Source organism: Lolium perenne, chromosome 3 (genome assembly GCF_019359855.2).
Source record: "Lolium perenne isolate Kyuss_39 chromosome 3, Kyuss_2.0, whole genome shotgun sequence".
Classification (NCBI taxonomy): Eukaryota; Viridiplantae; Streptophyta; class Magnoliopsida; order Poales; family Poaceae; genus Lolium; species Lolium perenne.
This window is the reverse complement of record NC_067246.2, coordinates 6,128,709-6,141,815: the sequence shown is the minus strand read 5'-3', so window position 1 is coordinate 6,141,815 and position 13,107 is coordinate 6,128,709. Positions and strand designations below refer to the sequence as shown.

The 13,107-nt window shown below is 50.6% G+C and overlaps 2 protein-coding genes across 2 annotated transcripts; one reads left to right on the top strand and one right to left on the bottom strand.

Moving 5' to 3' along the window:
• The first annotated feature begins 1,900 nt into the window (after nt 1-1,900).
• On the top strand, nt 1,901-4,352 carry LOC127325533 (multiple C2 domain and transmembrane region protein 6-like). Its single transcript, XM_051352327.1, has one exon. The coding sequence runs from the start codon at nt 1,981-1,983 to the stop codon at nt 4,240-4,242; it is 2,262 nt and encodes a 753-aa protein (XP_051208287.1). The 5' UTR covers nt 1,901-1,980; the 3' UTR covers nt 4,243-4,352.
• A 1,913-nt stretch (nt 4,353-6,265) lies between these two features.
• On the bottom strand, nt 6,266-9,239 carry LOC127325536 (uncharacterized protein At2g39795, mitochondrial-like). The gene is made up of 3 exons (XM_051352328.2): nt 9,004-9,239; nt 6,849-7,222; nt 6,266-6,659 (listed from the first exon to the last, which is right to left on the bottom strand). The coding sequence occupies exons 1-3, from the start codon at nt 9,226-9,228 to the stop codon at nt 6,500-6,502; spliced, it is 759 nt and encodes a 252-aa protein (XP_051208288.1). The 5' UTR covers nt 9,229-9,239; the 3' UTR covers nt 6,266-6,499.
• Nucleotides 9,240-13,107: the final 3,868 nt, after the last annotated feature.

Below are 13,107 nucleotides of genomic sequence, written 5' to 3'. Positions count from 1 at the left end.
GTGGGCGGAACGCTACCCGGTCCTGGTCATCGCAGTCCTCGGCGAACTTGATCTCGGACCTGATGACGCGGAGCAGCTCGTCGTCGGAGCTGGGACTCGCCGCGGCGGCCGACGAGAAGGGCATTGAATTTGCGGCGGCCGCGGCGGATCCGTATCTAGACAAAGTAGAGTCAATTAATTTGGGTCGGAGGGAGTATTGAATTTTCAATTTTGTGAAGCGCGCTATACCACCTAACCTAGTACTAGGTGCTCTCCCTCGGTCCGAAAACATAAATGTATATTTAACTTTATGCTAAGTTAAACTTTCTTAACTTTGACCAACTTCATAGAAAAAAGTATCAACATTTATAGCATCAAATTAACATCAATAGATCCATCTTGAAATATAGTTTCATATCAATTGATTCGTATGTTGTTTGCAAGGCATTTTTATTGTACCAGCGACCTATGTTTTGTTGTTTTGCTGCATGCATTCCTTTTGCTCTGTTGTTGGTGGTGGTTTCCTGTGCCTTTCATAGCATGGATCCAATCGAGTTGCTCTCTCTCTCTCTCTCTCTCTCTTAACACACACAGAGTCATGCATATCCTGGTCCAAATGCAGGCCAGGCCAGGCCAACCGATCGATCGAGTAGGAGTGCGTACGAGGGAGAAATGTTCCTCACGGCCGGCCAAGTCTTTCTCAGTTTTTGTTTTTTGTTTTTGAAAGAAGTCTTTCTCAGTTTTCCCTGCAAAAAAAAAGTCTCTGTCTGTTTCTGGGCCAATCGCACCTGAGCAGTGTGAATGAGCAAGACGAGCTACAGCATTTCGCGACGTGGCCACCTCGTACAGTATGTTGGTTGCAAGGCATTTATTGTACCAGCGACGTATGTTTTGTTGTCTTGCTGCATGCATTCCTTTTGCTCTGTTGTTGGTGGTGGTTTCCTGTGCCTTTCATAGCATCGATCCAATCGAGTCTTTCTCAGTTTTTGTTTTTTGTTTTTGAAAAAGAAGTCTTTCAGTATTTCTCTGTTTCTAGGCCAATCGCACCATGGGCGGAGCTTCAGCCCGGCATGCCCGGGCAGCTGCCCGGGCTCGGCTTCCTCCGGCGAGCGTGCAAACAACGCGTCATTAGGCTTAAATTAGTGAGAGGAAAGGCGACTCGTGCTGCTTGCCCGGGCACAAAGTCCACCGATATGGCCTTTTCTCATTCTCTTGTCCAGCCCAGTGAAATAACTTGCATGAGATAAGCCCACAGAAAGTTGGCACAAGTTGCCGACAGGCTAGGCCACGTCAGAACAGAAGTCACGAGCAGGAGGCCAGTTTGATCGTTCGGTGATTCAGTCGTTCGTCTGTTCCTGTTCGTCCACTGTCCGTCCAGGCGTGCGGCGGGTGCAGCAAATAGGCGACGACAACGCGCGCACAGCCGACTGCGGCACATCATTTCATATTTTTGTTGAATGTTTAATTTTACAAAATGATGAGGTATTTTTTTATTAAATCCTGCAGGTTCTATTTCAGGTTTTTGATTGAGCATTTAGATGTCTGTCGTTCCCGCCGTTCGTAACGGAGGCAGTAGGATTTTTTTGTGACTCATATTGTCTAATAAGTACACTTATCATATTTGAATTTAATTTTGTGTGCTTCCAAACTATGATGAAAGTACCGTTCTAAATTTAGTACTTATCCGGTTGCGATTTTTGGTTCTAGACTTATCATATAATCTATATATTCGGTTGCGATTTTTGCATTTTTTTTCTTAGTTTATGATTCGCCCAGGCTTCTAATTTTTTCTGGCTCCGCCACTGAATCGCACCTCACCAGTGTGAATGAGCAAGACGAGCTGCAGCGTTTCGTGACGCGTCTGAGGTGGCCATCTTTCGCGCGCGTTTGCTTGTTTTATTTAATACTCGATCCAGTACGAGGGAGCTAGCAGGCATGCATGCACGCAGCCTCTTCTACTGAAAACCCCGTACGTACGTTCCTTCCCACTGGTAACCAACCATGACGAAGATCGCTTGGACATACGGCATGGTGGAGCCGATGTGGTACCTGTACGTGAGCGTGGTGAAGGCTCGCGACCTGCCCACCATGGACATCACCGGCGCGCTGGACCCGTACGTAGAGGTGAAGCTGGGCAACTTCAAGGGCGTGACGAGGCACCTGGTGAAGAACCCCAACCCGGTGTGGCGGCAGACGTTCGCCTTCTCCCGTGACCACCTCCAGTCCAACCAGCTGGAGGTGATGGTCAAGGCGGACAAGGACGTGCTGTGCGACGACTTGGTCGGCCGCGTCCTCTTTGACATTTCCGACGTCCCCAGCCGCCTCCCGCGCAACAGCCCACCTGTCGCGCCGCAGTGGTACTGCCTCTCCGACGCCCACGGCAACAAGCTGCGACACGGCGAGATCATGCTCGCCGTCTGGGATGGCACCCAGGCCGACGAGTCCTTCCCGGAGGCATGCCACTCCGACGCGCACTCGCTGCGCTCCCAAACCAACACGCGCCCCAGGGTGTACTACTCACCCAAGCTCATCTACCTCAAGGTCTCCGTCATTGAGGCACAGGACCTGCAGCCGAAGAAGAAGAAGGAGGGCCAGACTCTCGCACCCACCATCGCCAAGATACAGATGGGAAGCCAGCAGGTCCGGAGGACGAGGCCGCAGGGGTCGTCCAACCCGAAATGGAACGAGGAGTTCATGTTGGTTGCCAGCGAGCCGTTCGAGGAACCGCTGGTGGTGACAGTACTGGAGGAGCGCGGTCGCGACGACGACCCCGTGGGCCGCGTGATCATCCCCGTGGCGACCCCCTATGTGCCACGCAACGACCTGGCCAAGTCGGTGCCGTCCAAGTGGTTCTACCTGGCGCGCGAGATGACCCTCGACAAGGCAGCGGCGGATGTCACCACGGGCGTCAAGAACAAGGAATCTTCAAAGACGTTCGCCAGCAAGATCCACCTCAGAATGAGCCTTGAGACGGCGTACCACGTGTTGGACGAGCCGACGCACTACAGCAGCGACCTCCAGCCGGCAGCGAACAAGCTCCGGAAGAGCGCCATTGGCATCCTAGAGGTGGGCATCCTGAGCGCGCGCAACCTAGCAGCAGGCGTGAAGAACCCTTACTGCGTCGCCAAGTATGGCGCCAAGTGGGTGCGCACGCGCACGCTGCTCAACGACACGGCGGCGCCGCAGTGGAACGAGCAGTGCATCTGGGAGGTGTTCGACCTCAGTACCGTCATCACCGTCGCAGTCTTGGACAACCTGCACATCTCCTCCCACGGTGACGCCAACAAGGACCAGAGGATCGGCAAGGTGCGCGTCCGCCTCGCTACGTTGGAGCTGGACCGCACGTACACACACTACCACCCGCTCATGGTGCTCAGCCCGTCGGGGCAGAAGAAGACGGGAGAGCTCCAACTGGCTGTCCGGTTCACCTGCACGGCGTGGGCAGACATGTTGGCGCAGTACGGCCGTCCCCTCCTCCCGAAGATGCACTACACGAACCCCATCTCCGTTCTGCAGCAGGACTACCTCCGGTTCCAGGCGATGCAGATGGTGGCGACGCGGCTGAGCAGAGCGGAGCCGCCGCTGAGGAGGGAGGTGGTGGAGTACATGCTGGACGTGGACTCTCACATGTTCAGCCTGCGTCGGAGCAAGGCCAACTTCCACCGGATCACCTTGCTCTTCTCCGGCGCCGACGCAGTCGGGAATTGGTTCGACGGCATCTGCCAGTGGAAGAACCCGCTGACGACAATCCTCGTGCACCTTCTGGTCCTGATCCTCGTCTGCTACCCGGAACTGATCCTGCCGACCGTGTTGCTATACATGTTCATGATCGGGGCGTGGAACTACTACAGGCGGCGGGAGCGGAAGCCGCAGCACATGGACACGGTGCTGTCGAATGCGCAGCCGGACGAGCTGGACGAGGAGTTTGACACCTTCCCGACATCCAAGCCGGGGGACATCGTGCGGATGAGGTATGACCGGCTGAGGAGCATTGCTGGCAGGGTGCAGACGGTGGTCGGCGATCTGGCTACGCAGGGGGAACGCGCGCAGTCGCTGCTCAGCTGGCGTGACCCCAGGGCGACGGCGATATTCATCACGCTCTCGCTCTTTGCGGCCATTGTACTCTATGTGACGCCCTTCCAGGTGGTGGCCACCTTCGCTGGTTTCTACCTCCTCCGGCACCCGCGGTTAAGGAGCAAGCAGCCGTCCATGCCCTTCAACTTCTACAAACGCCTACCCGCCAAGGGCGACACGCTCCTATGAACATACACGAGTCTTTTTTTTTTTTTGGTACCTATGCGTGTGTGTGTATGTCTTGTCAGAGACTCAAAAATAAGGTTGGTACGGATAGAACCCTTCCATTTGCTCGGAAATTAAGGCCCCTCCCTCCCTCGACTGAACTGACCACGTCACCACCACATTTCACGCTACGATCAGAGCATTTAGTCTCGAGTTGTGGGAGGCAGGCGCCCAACCCAATCGGATGTTAGCTTAATCTTGATTAGAGTTTGTCAAAATATGCAAGTTACCATGTCCTAGTTAAGGTCGGTTTCCATCCTAAGAAAAATCAAGAGTCTTGGAGTACGTCCACTACCGGAAAAACATGCTTTGCCGTGTTCGGCCACCTTTACCGTGTATCAAATACTGCGAAACACTGCAAAGCCGTGTATGTCTACGAGAAGGAACACGGCAAAGAAAAGAGCACGGTTACGGCAAGAAATACGCATGGCAAAGGTTTGGCACACGGCACAATTTTACGAATACACACGGCAAAGAGGCAGAAAAACACACGGCAAAACGACGAGACACATGGCCCTGTTGGCCGCGTTTGACGGAGCCGTGATGGCCCCGTTTTCTTTGCCGTGTACCAGGGAAATACACACGGCAAAGGCCTTACCCCCCTAATTTTCCCTCCGCGACAATTCTTTCCCGGTGGTTTTTCCTGCGGCCATGTATCGGACAAAGAATTCACAACCCACTTGTCCTGCACCGGTTCCCGCTGCCACAACTCCTCTCCCCGCCACCGCCGACCCCGTATGGCCGTTTCCCGCTATAACTCATTTGCCCTAAATGCCATAGAACCTTGTAGGAGGTAGCTCATTTTGTGAAGGGTTTTTCAGGTTAACTAACATATTTCAAGTTTGTATTTTTTCCTCGCAACTAGGTCACCTAAAACGACGCCTCGCGAAGGTTCTCCATTTTTCTGATTTTCTTTGAGGGAGTTGTGCTCAAATTGGGACCTGCCGGAATGACTTTTCGCAAGAACGGGCGTTGAGTGGCACACCGGAGAGAACCATATGAAACCGACATTGTATCTTTGATAAAACAACACAATCTGGACCTCAAAATGATTTTTACAAAAAAACTGAAACAAGCGAAAGTAGACGCTTAGTTCAAATTTGGCCCGCTTCCAGCGAAATCGGCAGGACACCTTATAAAATACCATGAATTCCCGGAAAGCTAACGCACGTAGCAGGTATGTGAACCTTAGTGCGGAAGTGGTCTTCTAATTTTGTGCATAGGTTTTGTACCATTGCAGATTGCATTTCTTGTAGATGCTTCACAAAAATAGCCTGTTTCGGCACTACAAAAAAAAAATGGGTTTTATGTGGCTAGAAAAGGATAACTCATAAATCCAACATTGCTTCCCATCCCAAGGCCCATGCGTGTGCGCAATATGGGCTCGTTCCGGCAAACTATGTCTTGCCTAAGGTCACGACCTGGCTCGTTAATTTGCCCTAAAATCCATAGAACCTCGTAGGAGGTAGCTCATTTTGTGAATGGTTTTCTGAAATAACTGTTGTATTCCAAGTTGGTAATTTTTATACGCAACCAGGTCACCTAAAATGACGCCTCACAAAGGTTCTCCATTTTTCTTTTTTTTAGTGAATTCTGCTCAAATCTTTTCGCAAGAACGGACGCTACGAGGCACACCGGAGGGAACCGACATTGTATCTTTGATAAAATAACACGGTTGTGGACCTAAAAAACCTCTGCCCCCCCCCCCAAATTTTCCTTCTTTTCCTCCCTGTCAATTTCTTCCCAGCGTTTTTTCCCGTCATCTTTTCGTCCTCGCGCCACTATATATAGCCATTTAGTTTTACAATCTCCTGTATAAAATTGATCACTGTGATCAGCAAAAACAAGGCATGAGGAAAGTCCACCTCAATGCCATACACACATTCGCGCGTTGCCATGCCATCGTAATACCACAAATATATTTCAAGTACATGCTGAAGAAGAGTAAACTAAAGCACGAGCTAGGAAAATAGCAAAGCAAACAGTATAGTGCACAAATATCTCGTAGAGAATAATTATTTATTCAGAAAGAGCATACTACTCAACAAGTATTGCCTATGAACCTCTCTAAATTCTAACATCACGCTAGGATAAATTGAGATGTGCACACATTGGTGCACGTATACTCTCTAGAACATAGTTCAGAGGTCTCAAAACAGAATGTGCAAAGCACATTCATTGGCTCATCTTATGCTAGGGGACAGTAGTTCTAACTATCTCTCTACTGCTTGACGAAGTCCTTGAGCTTGTTCAGCCAGAAGAGGTACTCCCGGCTGTCCTTGTTGATCATGTACTCGTGCAGGAAGTTAGTGGTCAAGGGCGAGATTCCACGCAGCTCCAGGTACTTATGGAACGCCCTCTGAAGGTTCTCGTCGAGGTCGCTGCACAAGACAGACCAAGTGGGGTACACAGCGTCAGCAAAGCAATTCTTAATCAATCAGTAGTGTGTTCGGTTAATCAGGAAAGTGAAGACAAGGAAGTGTACAACCTCAAAAAGTTTGGTTATAGCATGAGCAAGTAGTTGTTAGCTAGGAAATTAAAATGGCTAAGCCATGGTTTTGTGTTCTTACTTGAAATCGGGGCCCTCATATGCGATCAGCTCCTCATCATCGTTCTCTGCAGGCTGCTTCACGGACAGGGTGTCGATCAGGATCTCGTCAGGGTAAGCCGTGCAGGTGAACTCGAGGCTTGGGCCGTCGCTCTTGGAGACGGTTACTGTGAGGGGGATGGTGGACTTCGGGGCCTTCTCGCCATCTTCCTGATCATCGTCTTTCTCTTTGTCATCCTCGTCATGGTCATGTTCCGCCTCGTCTCCGGTGACTAGGCTGGGCATGGAGACCAACACCTCGATCTTCTCGCCCTGGTAAGTTCTTGTGAGAGTGATCTCGTTGAGCCCCTTCTTGTCGGTGATTTTGAAAGGGAAGTTCTCTGGGATCTCCTCAACCTGTTTAGCATGGAGAAAATGAGGTTCTGTACACCACTCGTAAAATGAACAGGAAAGTTGCTCACAGTAAAATCAGAAGTAAAATAGTAGTGTTCGCTCCAAGACAAGCATGCCAGAAACTAATTATTTTCCAACCCTCATGTTTCCCCTCTCAGTGTGCACCACTTAGACTAAATCATGACAACTCATGGAATAGATACCAAGCAAAGACAGAGCAAGTTGCTTGAATTCCTTCATACCCTCATGTTTCCCCTCTGATAGTGATTGTGCACCACTTATTTAGACTAAATCATACTAATTCATGGTATAGATACCAAGCCAAGAAAGAACAAGTTGCTTGAATTACTCAACCTTCGGGAAGTACTTGAAGATTACATTACTGATTTCACACACCTTTAGACCCTATATACCTTCTTTCCTATTACATCTAAAGACACCAGCTTGGTTTTTTAAGCAGGATTTAAGGAATATAAGTAAATCCTTGCGTTTATGTTGGAACCCAACTCAAATGACCAGGAAATCACTAGACAACCGATTCATTGCCCCCATAAACTCGACTCAGTGTTTGAGTTGACCAGTTCAGCAAAGCAACCAGTACCCCTTGTCATAACAGAGAAAGACATAAAACCATTCAGAGCATTTAACAATTCATCATTTTAAATAGCAGAACATAGATGGTTTGGTATGGCTAGCATGCGAGGTGTACAGTAACAAGACAAAGGTAAATAACATTCCTTGCAAACATAGCACTCAAACTGTACTAGCATAGAACCTTTTGAATGGAGTGGAAATGTGGAACAGTTGAGGAAAGCAGCCAGTACACCTCCTCATCTCATACAAAGAGATAAAACCATGCAGCGAATTTAACAGTACATCACTTTAAACAGCAGGAGACAGAAGCATGCAAGCTGTGAAGTCACAACTCACAAGAAAACGACATTTTTTAACTGCTAACATTCAGTCCAGCCATACTACAGCAGTAAGAAAACAGTAAGATGTCACAAGACCAAAAACTACAGAGTTCCGATGGTAGGGAAGGCAGATGCAAATCCTTATGCAAGACAAGTGAATTACGAAAACTAATCAACCCCCCCACTACACTAGTCCATACGAACTCAGATCATGTACACTGAAAGTGAAATCTAGAGAGACGGTGATAAGAATCGCAATCAACACGGTCAGCACTGAACTAAAACAAATAGAACATAACCTATAATCTACCGTGACCATGACAGGAATTGCAGTCAACATGGATGGCGAGAAACTGAAGTAAAGATAATAACCTAAAATAGCTAGGTAAGCCTGCAGATCATACTACGAAAGACAACTCTAACTTCGAAGTACACTACCAGTTGCAGCAGGAGGATATGGGTACGACAGGACTAACAAAATTCCTAAATCACCTAAAAAAATCCCTATTGAAGAGTGAATCGCAAAGGGCAATTACCCATAAGAGGAGCTAACTGCGGTTAGCATGGACAGCTAGGAACTGAAAAAAAAAAGAAACGAACAGAACCTAGATTAGCCAGAACAATCTTCAGAACGTACTACCAGACTGCTCCTAACTTTGAAAATTACAGAACCAACTGCAGCAGCATTGTAAAAAGTCCCTCGTTTTTCGACGGAGGATATCGTATACGTGACCGTTTCCAATCCTACCGCTGCAGGCTAGACCCAACCGACACTGCTGCGAACTAGCTCCCTCTGGAAGGATGTGACTGAACTGAAGCAGAACAAGTGATGGGGATTGGGAGGAGGGTGGGCCGTGGGCGGAACGCTACCCGGTCCTGGTCGTCGCAGTCCTCGGCGAACTTGATCTCGGACCTGATGACGCGGAGCAGCTCGTCGTCGGAGCTCGGCCTCACCGCGGCGGCCGACGAGAAGGGCATCGGCCGCGCAGCGGCCAGGGGGCGGAGCAGGGCCGCGGCGCCGCGCGACGCGGTGGAGGCGCGGAGGAGGGGCAGGGAGGAGGTGGCGGCGCGGCGGGCGGCGGCGAGGAGAGCCATGGCGAGGGGCGGCGGCGGGGCGGCGGGGCGGCGGTGTGCGTCGTTTTGTTGGCAGGGCCTGTTGGGATATATGGGCCGATATACTGGCTCGCAAACAGGCCTGAAATGGACCGCCGACTAACAGGCCGATACTGCCAGGGCCTAACAAACTAAGCCCGCTGTCACAAACAAAAAACATTAAGCCCGCAACGCACACCATATCGAAACGATCAAACTAGCCTGTTGTTACTCTCTACAAAAAACTCAAACCAAAAAACGCGAGTTTAGTTCACCGAAAATACTAGTTCTGCCGAAATTCGCAGTGACGTAGAATAGAACCTGTAAAATGGAGCTAAAAACATGAATTCGAATTGGCGCAGGTAATTTTAGGCGATGATCATAGTTTATAGACGAAATAGATGCTCCGATTGAGCATCGATACTTACATAGTGCGGGGAATTGACATTACTACTGGTACACCGGCAACCTAACCTAGTTAATGAGCAAAATGCGGCCTACTTATAGCTATGGCGCGCGCGGCGGTGCCGGTGCTGGCGGAGATCGTCGGCGGCGTGAAGTCTTCACGTGTCCTCCTTGTCAAGCTCGACTATTTCGAGCTTGACCATGCGGACGCGGGCCTCCCGGCAGGCCGCCTCATACTCCCGTACCTGGCGGACGGCGTCGGCCTCCTCCCGGCGGAAGCGCTCCCTCGCCTCCGCCTCGTTGATGGCGAACGTTTGCGCCATCACCGCCTCCTCCTCGTCGCTGCCGTGGACGTAGTCCCCGGCGGAGAAGGTTGGCGAACGAGCGGGGACGAGGTCGTCCTCCTCGAAGCTCGCCGCCACGGGTAGCCGCGGTGTGTGGCTCGACTACCCGAAGGAGGAGCCCTCGGCCTGGTTGCCGTAGTGGGCGAGCTTCCCTGGGGGCGTGAGCCCCCGGTTGGTCCACCGGCGAGCGCTCCTCTTGCGCGCGCCCTCGTTCCGCTTCCACTTCCGCCCCTCCGCCTCGGTGCGGAAGACGGGCGGACGCGGCGGCGAATCGCCACCGCCCAATCCCGCGGCACGGCCCTTCGAACCTCCACGGGAGGCCATCGCGCAGCAGCAGGCGGAGGATTGGTGTCTGGCTAAGCGTCGATTGCTCGTCGGAGCGCGCTACTAGCAGCAACGGAGGGAGAGGAGACGGCGGAGGGGAGTAGGGTTTGCGAGCCGAACTCCCCTCCGCGATCCCTTTTAATAGGGGCCGTGCGGGGAGTTTCTCGGGCCCCTGAACTCCGTATTCGAGCCGGCCCACTTTTTCGGTCACTGATCGGCGCGAGTTTCGGCCCGAACCTGTAAATCCGCCGAAAAAGTTCGGTTCCGGCGGGATTTACGGGCTCTGTTAGAGATGCTCTGAGCGCACTGTCTGGCTTAGTCATTCTCGTGGCCAACTGAACAATTAAGAGCATGGGCTAGCAGATATGTCTGCCCTTGCTCTTTATTTTTATTGTTCAAAAAGAAGAGCAAGGGCAGACATATCTGCTAACCCTTGGTTTCTAACTTAATATGTCTGCTCTTGCTCAACATATGGTACACCGATAACTATAAGCACAAGGGTTAGCTTCGAAGTAAGCTACATGGTGCCATCTTTACATAGTGAGCACAAAGGAACAACAGGAGCAGGTCAAATAGCGAGCAAGACACCCTAAAATAGTTTCAACTATTAATCAGTACTGCTACCATCTTACTGCCACTAAATAACATAGCTACAAAATAGGATATTAAATTAGCAGGCACGTAAGAATGTGTACCACCACTCTAGTCTACAAGATGATACTCGGAGTTCATCTTATGCAGAGGATAGCATCAATCTTTCTTGAGAAAACTGCACAGCTTCGTCAGAAACACGAGATTATTCCGCTTGTCCTTGCTTGCTGTCTTCGGCAAGACGCGCCTGTCCTTGCTGATCATGTACTCGTGCAACAGCTTTGTGGCCGTGGGCGTGATACCGCGCAGCTCCAGATACTTATGGAACGTCTCCTGCAGGTTCTTATCCAGCTCACTGCACGCACCAATAACCAAAGAACAGTTAGCAAGCAGTTAATCCAAGTTTTTGGCTTTACAGAAATCAAATTGTCCAAGGGTGCTAGGTTTAGTCGGCTGCTCTACTTACTGGAAATCAGGGCCCTCGTCGTATGTGACTGCATCGCCTTCGTCAGCCCCTAGTGACTGTTAGAATTCGCCTACGGATCGATCACATCAAACTAGACGAACACACGCGAACCCAAAATTTATCGCCAAGGGTGCGTGTCGCACCCTCTAAAACTATTCTCCTTTTATTGCTTTTTCTTTTTTTCTCTACAACTCACGATACAAACTTATGACCCTGGCCTTGCTTATATACACGCAAACCAGCCTAACTATGACCAAGATCGGCAACTTGCAAACCGACCCAACATCCTATACCTACTCGGTCAGGAACAAAGGAAACCTGACCGGACTCAGCTCGTAGACGAGCTAGACAAAGACCTAGATCGACTCAAACTAATCTAACTCCAAACCGGACACGCCTAACAGCCATGCAAGGCAATTTCTAATTAGACTACTCTAGACAAACTCTAACGTAGTGATTAGGACAACAACTAGTACTACCTCAGCGTGCAAGCTGACTAGAAATCTAGTACACATGTGCTAATCACCAAACTTAACCAGAGACAAGATTATTATTTCTAACAATCTCTCCCTAATCTTGACTTGTTATCTCCTCGTACTTTTCTGGTCTTGACTTCCTGCAGATTCGCGGCTTGTCGATCAACTCTAACGCATGATCCGGACTACCAGCCCACACGGTCGCATCTTCGCGTGCAACGTGCAAGACTGGACGCACCATCAGTCTTCACGTCGTTACTAACTTAACTGGTCATTGTCCCACTACACGTCAAGTTTGATCTCCTCGCCGAGACACGCAGATGGCCACCTCGCCACCTTGTCTTCGCTCACGTCGATCCTTGCTCCCGGGCAACTCCTCGAACGTGACGCGCTTCAACTGCAACGGATCCTCACAGAAACAAGCACTTGGACACAACGACGACTCACGGACTCGACGACGACCGCACATGTAGACGTGCACACACTTGACTCTTTGACTCATCGGAATCCTCCAAAGACAAACTTGACGAAAAACCCGCGGACGACGATCTTGACGAGACTCCCGGTACCACACCTCGGCACCAACTCTCCCATCAACGATCATCCACCTCCGCCTCGCCGACAACAACACCCCGCCGTCCCTTCCGTGTCGCTCCGCTGAGCGACGATCGCCTGCTGCCTCGCTGACGACAGCTTGCTCGTCGTCTCCACCCGGCCGCTCCGCCGAGCAATGGTCGCCCGCCCCGAGGCGCTAGTAGGGCCGCCTCCCCGGGGCAAGCGCAGCTTCAGATCTTCGACCTCGCTCTGATACCAATTGTTAGAATTCGCCCACGGATCGATCACATCAAACTAGACGAACACACGCGAACCCAAAATTTATCGCCAAGGGTGCGTGTCGCACCCTCTAAAACTATTCTCCTTTTATTGCTTTTTCTTTTTTTCTCTACAACTCACGATACAAACTTATGACCCTGGCCTTGCTTATATACACGCAAACCAGCCTAACTATGACCAAGATCGGCAACTTGCAAACCGACCCAACATCCTATACCTACTCGGTCAGGAACAAAGGAAACCTGACCGGACTCAGCTCGTAGACGAGCTAGACAAAGACCTAGATCGACTCAAACTAATCTAACTCCAAACCGGACACGCCTAACAGCCATGCAAGGCAATTTCTAATTAGACTACTCTAGACAAACTCTAACGTAGTGATTAGGACAACAACTAGTACTACCTCAGCGTGCAAGCTGACTAGAAATCTAGTACACATGTG

Coding starts and splice junctions, on each gene's coding strand:
- LOC127325536 (XM_051352328.2), bottom strand. CDS start 9,228: ATGGCTCTCCTCGCCGCCGCCCGCCGCGCCGCCACCTCCTCCCTGCCC. Junction 7,223..9,003: donor ACTGCGACGACCAGGACCGG/GTAGCGTTCCGC, acceptor CATGCTAAACAG/GTTGAGGAGATCCCAGAGAA. Junction 6,660..6,848: donor TATGAGGGCCCCGATTTCAA/GTAAGAACACAA, acceptor TGTCTTGTGCAG/CGACCTCGACGAGAACCTTC.
- LOC127325533 (XM_051352327.1), top strand. CDS start 1,981: ATGACGAAGATCGCTTGGACATACGGCATGGTGGAGCCGATGTGGTAC.